Genomic DNA, 13,184 nt, shown 5'->3' with positions numbered 1-13,184 from the left:
GCTTCTAGTCCCAATTCTAGCTGTGTGACTTTGGGCAAGAGACCCTTAGTCATGGGGCCTCATATCCTCATCTGAAAACAGGGACCAATGGCCTCTCCTATCCCCCTTTTCCCTGTGTCCCCCTCCCCCAGATGGGGAGGGGCTGAACCCTAGACCCTATAAGACTAGCCAAGCTGCCACCTGACTTGCTCACACTCCCCCAGTCCCCATCTCCATGCCTCAGTTTCCCCAGAATTCTGGAACAGCCATTGCTTGGACAACAATCCCAAATGAGGGAAATGAATATTTATGGTGACAAAGCAGATTTTTTTTTTCTAGATCGTGTCCTAGTAATTATGATAATTAGCTTCACTAGTGTGATTCCAGAGAGCTGTTAGGAAAGATTTTTCAGGGGGTGTGTGGGAGGGTAGAAACTAGGCCCCTTAGCTCCCTGTCTGCTTCCTTCCCCCTCTTTCAAACCCAGGAGGGAAGGGGAGTGGGGGTGGGGGCCACATGGTGAGAAGACCCCACTTCTCTGAAGTACTGGCCTCGCCCCTTGAGGAGGTGGCCGGGGTTGGGAACGGGCCTCCAGCCAGGCTTCGCGCCAGCCTGCCCACTCTTCCGCACCAGGGGAAGTTACGCAGGCAGGAGGGGGTGGCCTTGGGGACTTGCTCTTTCTCAGGGCCTACCCTCTGTCTCTCACTCACCAGGAGCTGCCTCATTTTGTCTTCATCTCTCTCTGGAGCTAGTCCTAGGTCCTGAGTAGATCTTAATCTTTCTTAATCTCTTTCTCTCAATATCTGTCCCTCTGACTGACTCTGTCATTGGCCTCTTGGTGGCACGGAAGAAAGGCTGAACATGGAGTCATCAGCCTGAGACTAATTTCTCAGCCCCAGCCATTTAGTTTCTGTGTGATCTTGGCCCAGTGACCAACTCTCTGGGGCACCGAGTTCTCATTTAAGAGATGAGGACCACAATCCCTGCCCTGGCACCTCACAGGGTAGGCAAGGATTAAACAGGCAGCAGATGTTACAGCACACGTCAGCAGCGATGTCCCACCCTTGGAGATTAATCTACAGCATAGGCAAAGAGCCTGGTAGGGTCAGATAAATGAGGAAACATCAGTTTCCTTGTCTGTAAAATGGAGAGGATCACGGTGAGGATTAAATGCACCAGCACATTAAAAGTGCTTAGATCCGGGGTTGGCGCATAGTAAGTGCTCAATAAATATTAGCTCAAAGTGGTAGCAGTGAAGCTATTAACTATGAATGGTAGTGATTAAAACTACTAAATATTGCTGCTTTTGCCTCTGTCTTCCGCCTTTCTTAAAGTCTTACAATTTCTGAACTGGCAGGAATAAAAGATCAGGCAGTGTTTAACACCAATTGATCACTGATCAGAACTTTGGGTGGAATAATTCTTTATTCACAAACATTTCAGGATGTTTAGCTTCTCTCCCCTCCACCAACAAAAAATGCCAATAGCACTCACCTTGTCCTTGCAAAAAAACAGAACTCTGTGAACATAATAAAAAAACCACTGGATTCATTCAAAGGGATGAATTGAATGATATGTGAGTTATGTTTCAACAAAGCTATTTTTAAAAAATATCAAAACCAGAACCACCCTTCCCAGTTCCAAATGCTCACTGGGGGAGGTGGTATCATCCCAGGTTGAGAACGATCCATTTTACCCATGAAGAAACAGAGGCCCAGAGCGAGGCTGGGGGCCTCGTGGGGAATGACTCCCCCAAGGTGGCAATAGCAGTGAGTCCCACCTTGACCTTGAATTTCCCCCTGACTCCGAGTCTGGGGTCCCTCCTACTATATGACAGATGCCCTCTCTACAGGACTTGTCCTGAGAGCTAGAAACTTCAGATGGAACAAACTATTCCCTCTCTGGACTGTAACCATGGGTGTCCCCAGGATCGCCCATCCCCACAGGGATCTGAGGAGTCACTCACGATGATGAGGAGGATGAAATAGATGAAGTTGTAGAAGGAATGAGCATCCATCACAAAGTACATGATGTCGACCCAGCCCTCCAGCGTGATGACCTAGAGGGGTGCAGAGGGGCAGGCTGACTCTGGGCTCACCAAATCCTCCTCCAGTCTCCTCCAGAGGCCTTGACCCCCACCCCAACCCTGAGAGCGGCAACTCTGCCCCTGGGCTGTGTGCTGGGGCTGCTGTTCTGGGGACTCTCCCGGGGCCCAGGCTGCCCCACCTGGAAGATGGCAATCCACGCATAGCCGATGTTGTCGAAGTTGATGGCGCCCTTGAAGGGGTTGTGCTCCCCCGCGGAGCAGTTGGTGTAGTACTGGTTCCAGTTGACGCAGGTGGTGTTGCTGGAGCTATTGTAGGCCTCATAGTCCAGACCGCAAGGTGGGCCACCGCCCCCCTCCCCGCGCAGTGTGGGCACGCTCCTGCAGGAACGCATGCCATTCTCGCGTGGCTGGGAGCAGATGAAGGGGCTCTCATCCTCATTCTCTGTCTGATAGTAGCGCTCCAGGTCCACGCTCAGGGGGCTGCAGGATGGGAAGGGGAACAGGGGTGATGCTGGGGAGTGGGCTCTCCAGGGAGAGGGCCCCGGAAGGGAGAGATGGCGCCAGTGCTCGAGGCACACAGGGTGAGCAGGGCAGAACCGAGAGTCAGGGAGGGACTGGGCTGGGCAGGGATTTGTGGGCATCAGGACCGTGAGGCCTGAGTGGGAAAACTCCAGACTCAGGATGTTGGAAGGTCACATCCTAGACTAGTGGTTTTCAAATTTCGCTGCACATTAGGATCGCTGGAGGGTTTAAAAAATCTCTACATCGGGTCGGGGAGGTGGCTCATGCCTATAATCCCAGTACTTTGGGAGGCCGAGGCGGGTGGATCACTTGAGGTCAGGAGTTCAAAACCAGCCTGTCCAACATGGTGAAACCCCATCTCTACTTAAAATACAAAATTAGCCGGGCATGGTGGTGCATGCCTGTAATCCCAGCTACTCAGGAAGCTGAGGCAGGAGAATCACTTGAACTTGGGAGGCCGCGGTTACAGTGGGCCAATATCGTGCCACTGCACTCCAGCCTGGGCAACAAGAGCAAAACTCCAACTCAAAAAAAAAAAAAAAAAAAAATCCCTACATCCAAGCTGAACCCCAGACCATGAAATCAGAATGTCTGGAAGTGGCACCCAGGCATCAGTACTTTTTAAAAAACTCCCCAGGTGGTTCCAATGAGCAGCCAAGTTTGAGAAGCAGATATGTCCCAGATGTTAGAACAGATATGTCAGTAGCAACCAGAAGTGAGGAACTGGGGGAGGTCCCAGCCCCACAACCATTCCCAGGTTGTCCCCAGCCCCTGTCCACCACTCACAGGCTGAAATTCTCAGGTAGGAAGCATCGGTTCCGAAGCAGCCCTGCCCACAGCTGGACGCCAACGATGCCGAAGATGAAGAAGACGAAGAAGCAGAGCAGCAGGACGTTGCCCAGCATGGGCAGCGTGTCCAGCAGCAGCGTGACGAGGATGCGCATGCCTGTGGGGGCAGAAGCCACGCTGGGGACACCAGGCTGGCCGGGCTAGGCTGACTGCCATGGCCCGGCAGTACTCCCGGAGGGGCCCCACCGGGGACTCTGAGGCTGAGACGGCCCGGCTCAAGCTGGAGGGGAGACCAACAGACACCTCTAACTCCCCAGACAGGCCCTGCAGCCCCTTACCCCGACCCACTGCCCCTTGTGGCTTGCCCATAGTAATCTGCACAGTACCACCAACAGTAAGCCCAGAAAACTGTGGCCCCACATCGTCACATGTGGATAATATCACCCCAACTGACAGATGAGAAGTCTAAGCCTCGGACAAATGACTTAACTTACCCAGTGTCACACAGCTGCTAAGTGTAGGCACCGGACCTTGAACCCAGGCTTTGGGCTTCCGAATCCCTCTCTCCAACACACACTCACAGCCACGCACACACCCACATGCACACTCTCTCCAACACACACCCACAGCCACACACACCCACATGCACACTCCCTACCTATTTCCTTCTCTAACCAGCTGTGGTCACTTGACCTTTCTGTTATCACCATAGGAGTCATTAGGGAAAATGAGGCAGGGAACTCCAGGAGGAATGTTAGCAGGCAGGAATCTCATTTTGAGAGCCAGCTCCTCAGCAGGGGCCAAGATGCCCTGTGCTTCCCTATAGCTCTGAGCCCCGCTGTCCTGAATCTGTTCCCTGCTTGATCCAGATCCCCAAGTCAGGATCTGAAGAAATACAATACTGTCTTCTCAGAAGTCTATCAGTTTACAACCCCCTCCATAGGGAAAGCCACTGAAACACAGCCCCTCCTTCAACAAAAAAAAGCCCTGTTAGGGTCACTTCCCTCTCTCCCCACTCCAGGTCTAGAACCCAACCAGCCAGGATGGTCTGAACTGTCCCCCAGTCCACCAAGCCCTCGTCAAGCAGACAGATCTCTAATAGCTGGTTTCACCCCCAAAGTGCCGTCTATGACCCCCTGCCCTCTCCAGGGCAAAAGCTGCCAAGCAGCAGCTAATTCACCCTCTTGGTGACTGCAGCGCCCAGCCCCGCCCCTGCCAGCCCAGTCTTCTCACTCCATCTCCCTCCCCCTCCTCCTACCCCATCCCCCCTCAGCTTCTCTGTGCTCCAAGTGCGATCAATTCCTCAGGGTTTGCATTAAGGGAATTACACCGGTGGTTAGACAGAGGCCTATAAATCTGCCAGCCATCACCTGGGGCGGGAGAGGAGGCAAGGCATGCCTCTCTTCTGGAGCTCCTGTTAACACCAACATGCCTCAAGCCCCAGAGGACACACATTCAACAGCTCTGCCCTCCCAGGGGCAGCAGCAACATCACATACACACACACACCCACACACACACATGCACAGCATAGGGGGCTGCTGCTACATCAGGTACACAGCCAGGTACTGAGCCCTAGAAACATGCGTTCACCCTCCATCACCCCACTCCTGGGACCGCAGCAGGGACCATGTGCAGCTTGTGTAGGTTGAGGAGTTGCAAAGGGGGCCTGAGCAGAAGGAGGGGGCAGGATGTAGGGGAATGAGAGCTGCCAAAGCCTCACTGGCTCCAGAAACCAATGCAGTTTAATTTGGATAATGGGCCCAGCAGTCACTGCAATGGGTTGTTGGAAGGGGGCGGGAAGGAGGAAGGGGACAGAGGCGGAGGGTGAGACATGGAGTGGCCTTGTCTTGAGAGAAGTCATGTTCAGCATGGCCAGCGTGGCTCGCCAGCGAGAACCAGATTGCATGAGAGGCTGTTCTGGCTAGAAAAGGCCATTCGCACCTGCGTCTTCTCCCTGCCTGTCAGCTTCTCCAGTCCCCACTCCCCATCCTCCCGGGGCGGGGCGGGGCGGGACGGGACGGGGCGAGTGATCATCTAGCTGAAGGGAGAGGGTCAGCTGAGATGTTTCTGAGACTCTGGCCTAAAGCCAGGCTAAAATGAGGAGGGGTCTTCCCCAGCGACTCCCACAGTCCCGCAGTCAGGAGTTCCACTATGTTCCAGCAACCCCAGCTCCCCGCTAAGCCCTTCTGTGGCAGGGCCTGTGAGGGGTCAGGTGAGGACACAGTGGTAGAGGTTGGGTCTGACACCTCCACATTTGCTCCTGGGACTCTCTTCAGGGGCTGAGGGCCGAGGGGTCACTCACTGGGCACCCGGTTAATGGCCCTGAGCGGTCGCAGCACGCGGACTGTCCTGACAGCTGAGAAGCTGACGTTCTGCAGGTCCAACGAGTACTCCAGCATCCTGCAGGGAGGGGCCCAAAGGGAGACCCTTTGAGTCGGAGGCCACCGTGGGGTCAAAAGAGGTCAGTGAGGAACCCTGCTTTACGGACAGCGGGACGACCTCTTCTTCTCCTTCACCAAGGGACCCTGAAGATCCACCTCTCTGTCTGGGAGGCAAGGCTACCCCCCAAGACAAGGACAGATTGCCCATCAGAGAAGGGGGCAGAATTAGGAAGAGGGCCTTGGAATTTAGAATATAGGCCACAGTGCTAGAGGCAGGGCAGCCTCAGACTCTCAGGAGATAGCCAAGGAGAAATCAGAGCTATAACCAGGCTGGAGCAGGAGGTCCCTGGGGAAGGGACCGATCTGGTCCATTGCTCTCCCACCCCAGCCCAGGCCCTCACCCTGCAATGACGATGAAAAAGTCAAGTCTGTTCCAAGTGTCTCCCAGGTAACACTTTTTCCCAAAGATGCCCAAGGCCACCATCTTCACCACCATCTCCACGGCGAAGAAGGCAAAGATGAAGTCATCAAAGGCCTGATGTGGGGACAAGAGGCTGCTGAAACTGAGAAGCGAGTGAGGGAATACCCTCTGGTCCCACCCTAGCCCCCACCAGTTGTATCAGGGCCTCTTGCAGAGAAGGAGTATGGGGTATTAAGATTAGGAAGGGCCAACCCCCCAACACACACACGTACATACACACACACACACACTCACCTGCAGGATCCGGCAGCGCTGGGAGTCACAGGCGATGTCCTCGCACGGCCGGAACATGCCCAGGGTCACGCAGTTGAGAAGGATGACCAACATGCTGATGCGCTCAAACCAGGTACTGGCAGTCAAGGAAACAGCTGGCCAAGGCTGGAGCTGAGGCTGGCCCCCAGGCCCGCCCTGACACCTCCTCTTTGTGTACTCCATCTGAGGCTAAGCAGGTGTGGTGCCAGGGGCCTGACCCGCCCCCCGCCCCAGACTCCCCATCCGAGAAGGGGAGTCCCACCTTGGTCATCTCACCTCTCTGGACCCAGCTTCCTCGTCTGTAAAGGAAGACAAGCCACAAATACCCTGACTATTTGCACAAGCCATTTGGGGAATAGAATCGATCATGCCTGTGGAAATGCCAGACACTATGAGTTTGCTGCAGAATCTGAATCCTATTCTCCCTACCTCACAGGGTAGATGTGAGAAGCAAATGAGATACTGCATGTGAATGTGTTATACAAACCTAAAGTGGGATTATGCCTGCCTTACAGTTTACCAAGCACTTTCACACAATGCCACAGTTGATGCTCACAACAGCCCTATGAAGTATCCACGGTAGATCATTTTCTTCCCAGGAACTCAAGGAAGTTGAGGCTGAGGAGTGCCGAAGTCATGTGCTCAAGGTCACCCGAGAAGCCAGAATGAGACGGTGGTTTCCAAGCTCTTGATCTACGATACTTTCCTCTGCACACCCTAGCTGCTCAGGCAGGCAGAAAGGGGCCATCATGAGCTGCAGTGCCCCCTGCCACAGCACCAGAGCCCAAGGCTCCCTCCTCCATCACCGGCCTCCCGACCTTTCAACACCCTCACCTGACCACTAGGCACATTCACACATTTAAATATTGAGGACTCATTAAGTGTCAGGTGCCATGCTAGGCACAGCTCCCAAGCGGTGCAGACTGGACGATGTCCACGCCCTCCCCCAACAGGCCGTGCCGCCATCAAACCTGCTTGTTGCTTCCAGCCCAGACTAGCCAAAAGAGCAAGCAGGAGAGAGGGGTTCTTTCTAAACCCTGGGTCTTTCCACACAGTGGATCCTATGGAGTGACTCTTTTCCAGCCCGTCAGCGGGAGAATGTACAAAACGGCCTCTGGACCTTAGTATGTTCCAGGCACTAGACTCATAGTTAAATGACCAAGTATATTATATTCCTTAAGGAAAATATGAGAGGGGTGGGGTAGAGTAGAGGCTAGAAACTCACAGAGAGCAGGGGATTGGGGAAAGGAGACCAGAGACCACCTGGGGGATGGGGATGGGAGAGATATTGGGGCAGCTCCTGGCATGACCCACCAAGCCAGACTCTGTAGGGCCCCGAGTGGGTGAAATATTGCTTCTGGAATGAGAAGGCTTTGGCCAGGCATGAAGAGGCCATAAGGAATGTTCAGGAACCTGTGGACCTTCCTCCCAGCTGGTCCCAGCCATAGCCCATCTCTGTTCTGACTTCCAGGGCCACATGCCCTACCCCACAGCCCATGACTCCCTCAAGCCCCCCTCAAGCCCCTGGCAGCCCCCTTCTCCTCCCCACCACCAGGCCCTTTCCCCTAGACTCACATCCCTGCTTGCCACTGTCTGTGACACCCCGAGAGTCCCAAGGCACAGCAGTTTCCCTAACCGCCACCCCCTTACAAGAGTAAGAGTTTTTTTTTTAAGTTCTAGGTTTTGGGGGGTAAGTAGATGGGAGGGAGGAAATAAAAAGAGTGCTCTGTTTCCATGGAACTGTTTTTTTGAGCAGAGCTGTAGCACAGTGGATCTCTCCCCAGAATGGGGGTCAGCCAGGGTTCACCCCGGAAAAAGGGAGACAGGAAAGGAGCCATCATTTGGAAAGGAAAAGACACAGTTACCCTTAAGAACTGGTCTGCTTTCCCCATGCAGGTCCCCTCCCCTCCTCTGCAGGGGAAAGGGGGTCTAGAAAGAGCCCATGTGAGTGAATGTCGCTATATGGAGGGGGTAGTTCTCTGAGGAAGAGGGGTTCCCAGGACATCTGCTTGGACCCCTCTAATGGCACAGTTCCACCATATTAGTCATCTGTGCACTTGCCGGGCTGGGGCTCCTGACAGGCAGGGGCATTCTGATATGTCTTTAGATCTCCTATGGAGTTTGCTGCAGTGCCTGGCACGGAACAGATGATCAATACCTGGGAAGACTGAACGAATGAATGAATGAATCAACCAATCAATCAATCTCCCTGCCTAGAAGCCAGATGTGTCTCCCCATTCAGGTTTTCCTACCTTGTTTCCCTTGATAGAGGTGAATTGATTATAACTGTGAAAGAAGGTACAGAAGTGACCCCACAGAGGAGCTGCCCCTCTTTCTGTCCCCACCTTACACAGGCTCAGACTGGAGGCCTCTTATAGGCAGAGGCTGCCCCTAAATAACCTCATGCGCAGCTCTTGACCATGGCAGCCCCTTCTTAATGACTTAATGGTCCCCTTGGCAATCCAGCCTATTTCAAGGTAACAACCTGCCCCCATGGTACCTCTCCCTCCACGACAAGTAAGCATAAATGGACAGGGAAGAGACCAAGGCACAAGACAATTTGGGACAATCTGAATAGAGGAATAATTAATGGGGGGGTCTTTCACCCTTCTCAGAGTAGGGCTCGTTGCCTTGGGAACATGGCAGTATGTCACTGTGTGATGTTCTTCTGTTGCCATAACAACGGGAGGATGTGTCACCAGGTGGTGTGGATTTGTTGTCATGGTAATTAAAGAGACCCCTCTCACATGATCTCCCCTTACTGAGGCTGTCTCATCCTCAGGCAGGGGAGGACAATCAGGGAGACACACAGGTTATCAGGTTGGGGGGGAAACCATGTGACAGATCTCCATGGTAACCAAGGGAACGGGGGACACTGGTTGCCATAGTGACTATGAGAGACCTGTGCAGTCACATGTCTACTGTTGCTATGGTGACTGTCCAGGCTGGAGTGGATCCCAAAGAGGGGGTAGGAGAGGGGAGGCTCTTTCTTCTCCCCACAACCCACCATCAAAAGCAGAGAAAAAGGAAACAGCAGAGAGAGGAACCCCACTTCCATCCCTCCTCCTTTCCTCCCTCCTGGGAGAGAGAACTAGAGCATGTGTCTCCACAAATGAGTCCTCTCTGTGGGGCTTTATCTAGATAGAACCCTTGCTTAGCCTGGCAGCCGCAAGGGTAAGGGAAGCAGGGAGAGGAGTGGGGTGGCCAGGATGCCTCCCAGGGCACAGGGGCTCTGAGCATGAGATGAGAAGGGAAGCAAGCCCTCCAGCTGCCCCATTCCCTCCTAGGAGCCTGGAAATGTAAGACTAAGGAATGCTGAGGAGAAAATGGGCCTGGACCCAGGAGTCCTGGCCTTCTAGTAAGTGAGGCGGTAGGGGAGCAGATCCTTGCATCACCCATCCCACAGAGAGGCTGGTGTCTACTGGCAACCCTTAGGGTTACAGGGGATGCAGGAGCTCCACCCTGCTCTGAAGCACAAAGGGGGATTCCCCCAGCAGAGTCCGACTCTTACAAGCCTAGTTCCCTGTGGTTCCCCCTTCACCATGATCCAGTGTGTGGGTGTGGGGGAGAGAGGCTTCCAGCTGAATTGAAAACTGAAGCTCACAGAAAGGCAGCCGGGCCCCACCCAGAGACAGAGACATGAGATGTAGAGACACAAGAGAGACGGTCCGCTGGAATCTATGGGAGAGGAAATAGGCCAGAAATCTGATTCAAACGTCTGTGACTCTGTGTGTGTGTGTGTGCGCGCGCACGCGCGCGCGTGTGTGTATGTGTGCGTGCGCGCTCATGCGCATGTCTGCGTGTGAGCAGTTGTGTCTGTCGCCATCCTGGCTGAGGCAGGCAGGGCGGGGTGAGTGCTGGGTGGGAGCAGGCGAGGGTGAGGGGGGGCTATGTGGTGGGGGTAATCCCAGGAATGGCTCCAATTGGCACTACGGGTGATGGGGAGTCCCCCAGCAGAGCGGTGGAGCAGAGCGGGTGGGAAGGCGTGTGTGTGTGTGTGTGTGTGTGTGTGTGTGTGTGTGTCCCAGAAGGAAAGTGAGCCTGGGGCAGGAACCATGCCAAGGGGTGATCTGGTGCCCCTCAATTCCATTCAATTCTCCAGCCCCAGCCCTTCTCCCCAGAATCTCCTCTGGCAAGCTTAGGCTTTGGAAATTGGAGGAGGGAATTGATGAAGACACAGGAAGAACACCCCCCCTCTCCATTTCCTCTGAGGACAGAAATGGAGACTTCTCCTTAGGTAAGAGAAATAGGCCGACTTGGGGCACTGGGACAGTGTGGCAAGGAAGGCTCCAGAAACTGCGATGCCCCCACCCCTCTAGAGGGACACACTCAGACACACAGAGTGACGCACACTCACTCACACTCACTTCTGGAAGCCATTAGGGCTCCTGCCGTTCAGGCCTCCCTGCTCTCCTCCCCCCACTCCTGGCAGGCTCCCCTCTCCCCCTCTGGCCCCCATCCCACTCCCCCTCTCTCGGCATCCCAAATGCCAGCCTGTGATTTCCAAATGAGAAAAAGCTGTGCTGGGCTCTGAGCTTGGAGAAACTCCTACACAAACTTCCAGATGTGACACAACAGCCAGAGAGGGAATGCGGAGGAACTCCTCCCCTGGAGGGGAGTGCGCTCCCTACACTCGCAGGAACACTCACTGGAAAGGCCAGCACGTTCATCTGAGGCAGGGGTGACTGTCTGCCAGTACCCTGCTCTCCACACCAAAACTTGCACTTCTGTGCCTGTTGTTGCCCTCCCTTCCCGACACACACACACACACACACACACACACACACACACACACACACTCTTCCTACCTGGGTCTAGATCTCCTCTCTAGGAAACCTGGTCTCTTAAAAAGGAGGGACCAAGAAGTAGAATGTGCTGAGAAAAGCCTAACTAGCTTCAGTTAGTTGGGGGATGGAGGGGAGTGTCCTTATGTCCCTCAGGCTCAGAGGTGTAGAATGACCTCCTGAAGCCTGGGGGGAGTCGCAGATACCACAAAGAGAAAGAGGGAGGCCCAGGAGGCAGTTCAGAGCCCCTCTGGCAGCAAAAATACAGGTGTCTCTTGACACTTGGGTAGGATGGAAGTGGTGAGGGCCACAGTTTAGGCAGCCCCCTGCCAAAAAACTGTTCTCAACCCATCCTCAGGCAACCCAGGCTTAGCTGCTCCTCCAGACCTAGTAATGCTGATGCCCCACGCCCCAGACTACCACTCCCCATGGGAAGCTGCTCACAACTCCCAAGGCGAGTCCTGGCCTCCCACCTCTCTTCTCTCGGGCCATTCCTCAATACTTGCCCCCATCCAGACCCCAGATCGAAGGAATCTGCCTCCAGAGCCTCCACTAGCACCTAGAGAGAAAGCAGGTGAGAAGAGATGCTAGCCTAGAGGTCTGTTTTCAGGGGGAGGGGACAGAAGAGCTCTCTCTCTCTATCTCCCCTGGGACCCTTGAGAAGGAGGACATAGAGGTTGATGCTTTTTCCCATTCATGGAAAGGGTAAATGGTTAGGGGCAGAGAGGAGAGTTGCTCAGAGCCCATCCTTTCCAGCTCCATCTCCATCCCTGCCTTGGAGAAAGGGGTCTGGGGGTGGGGGCTCAGACCTCAAGATTGTGCCTATTCAGCAGGACCACAGACCTCTGAGACCTGCACCTCTCTGCATCTCAGAGAGAAAGAAAGAAGGGGCAGGAGATGAGGAGAGGGTGTGATGAGGAGAGCTTCCCAGAGACCCACGGTGTGTAGAGGATGAGGGGCCGGGTGGAGGGGGGGGCACAAGCTCATCCCTGCTTTGCGCGCTAGAGGCAGCAGAGCTGCAGAGAGTGAGGGCGGCACCAACCTTCCAACCCCCCTTCCCCAAAGCAGAGTCCCGGCTAGGCTCACAGGGGCTGCAAGGCAGACCTGGGGCCTCCCACCCCAGTCTATAAGAACCTCTGAGCTGGAAGGAATGAACCAAGAGAAGCTGTCCAGACCCGGGACGGCAGCAAAACCTCATCCCACCTTTCCTTCCCTCGGTGGCAGGACCCACCGGGGAGCCTGGGGCCAGTCATGTGTCAAGGGGCACTTTGTGCTCGGGGCTGACTGGGGGTCTCCCCTACCACTCCAGACTGGGCAGACAGGGGGCAGTGCTAAATCCATCTCCCTGGAATTTGGGGCTTGCATTCCCCAAACCTCTCTCTAACCTGGGGTGGTGGACCCGAGTCTTCCTTAGCGAATGCACTTACAGTCTCACGGTCCCCCCAGTACTTTCGCAGGCCTGCAGCCCCCCATACCTGGTCTACAGGAGCACTCTTTATTTGTGAAAGGGGAGGAGTAACCTGGACCAGCAAAATCCCATCCCCCACTTGCTAAAAAAGCTCTTGCCACAGTCTTTCCCTTTACAAGAAAAATCCAGCACAAAACTCCCCAACCCAACCTTAAGCACCCTGCATCACATGGAGATCGGGTGGAAGGAGGCACTCGCGGCACTGAGCTCTAGCGGTAAGGGGCTTCACTCCAGCTCCGGGGGCAGACAGCTCCCCTCCACCACATCTTGTTCTCATTCTGTGCCCCTGACATCAGCCGCCGCCGGAATCTCCTTGTTGTGCCTCCAACCCGTGAGGTAGGGGGTGAGGTGGGCCAGGACCTGGTCCCCGCCCCCCCAACATCTCCCTCTGGGTCAGTGAAAACCTCAGCCTCAAGGACCAGGTGGGGGGATCAGACCCTAGAATCCGCCGCAAACTTTGGGGCGGGGGAAGGAGGGAAACC

At 54.8% G+C, this 13,184-nt stretch overlaps 1 protein-coding gene across 22 annotated transcripts in view; it reads right to left on the bottom strand.

Moving 5' to 3' along the window:
• CACNA1G (calcium voltage-gated channel subunit alpha1 G) overlaps positions 1 to 13,184 on the bottom strand; it is a 66,822-nt gene that overhangs the window by 52,161 nt on the left and 1,477 nt on the right. For all 22 annotated transcript variants that reach the window (XR_001828578.2, XR_001828577.2, XR_001828579.2 and 19 more), the window contains exons 2-7: positions 6,433 to 6,544; positions 6,119 to 6,252; positions 5,639 to 5,736; positions 3,332 to 3,491; positions 2,203 to 2,503; positions 1,943 to 2,035 (exon numbers count right to left, since the gene is read on the bottom strand). Coding sequence is in view for 17 of the 22 variants with exons in the window: in XM_017540150.2 (XP_017395639.1) it covers positions 1,943 to 2,035; positions 2,203 to 2,503; positions 3,332 to 3,491; positions 5,639 to 5,736; positions 6,119 to 6,252; positions 6,433 to 6,544 (898 nt within the window). In the remaining 5 variants the exon portion in view is untranslated. The remainder of the gene's footprint in view (positions 1 to 1,942; positions 2,036 to 2,202; positions 2,504 to 3,331; positions 3,492 to 5,638; positions 5,737 to 6,118; positions 6,253 to 6,432; positions 6,545 to 13,184) is intronic.

This window comes from Cebus imitator, unplaced genomic scaffold (assembly GCF_001604975.1).
Source record: "Cebus imitator isolate Cc_AM_T3 unplaced genomic scaffold, Cebus_imitator-1.0 Scaffold123, whole genome shotgun sequence".
Classification (NCBI taxonomy): domain Eukaryota; kingdom Metazoa; phylum Chordata; class Mammalia; order Primates; family Cebidae; genus Cebus; species Cebus imitator.
This window is presented reverse-complemented; position numbering and strand designations above follow the sequence as displayed.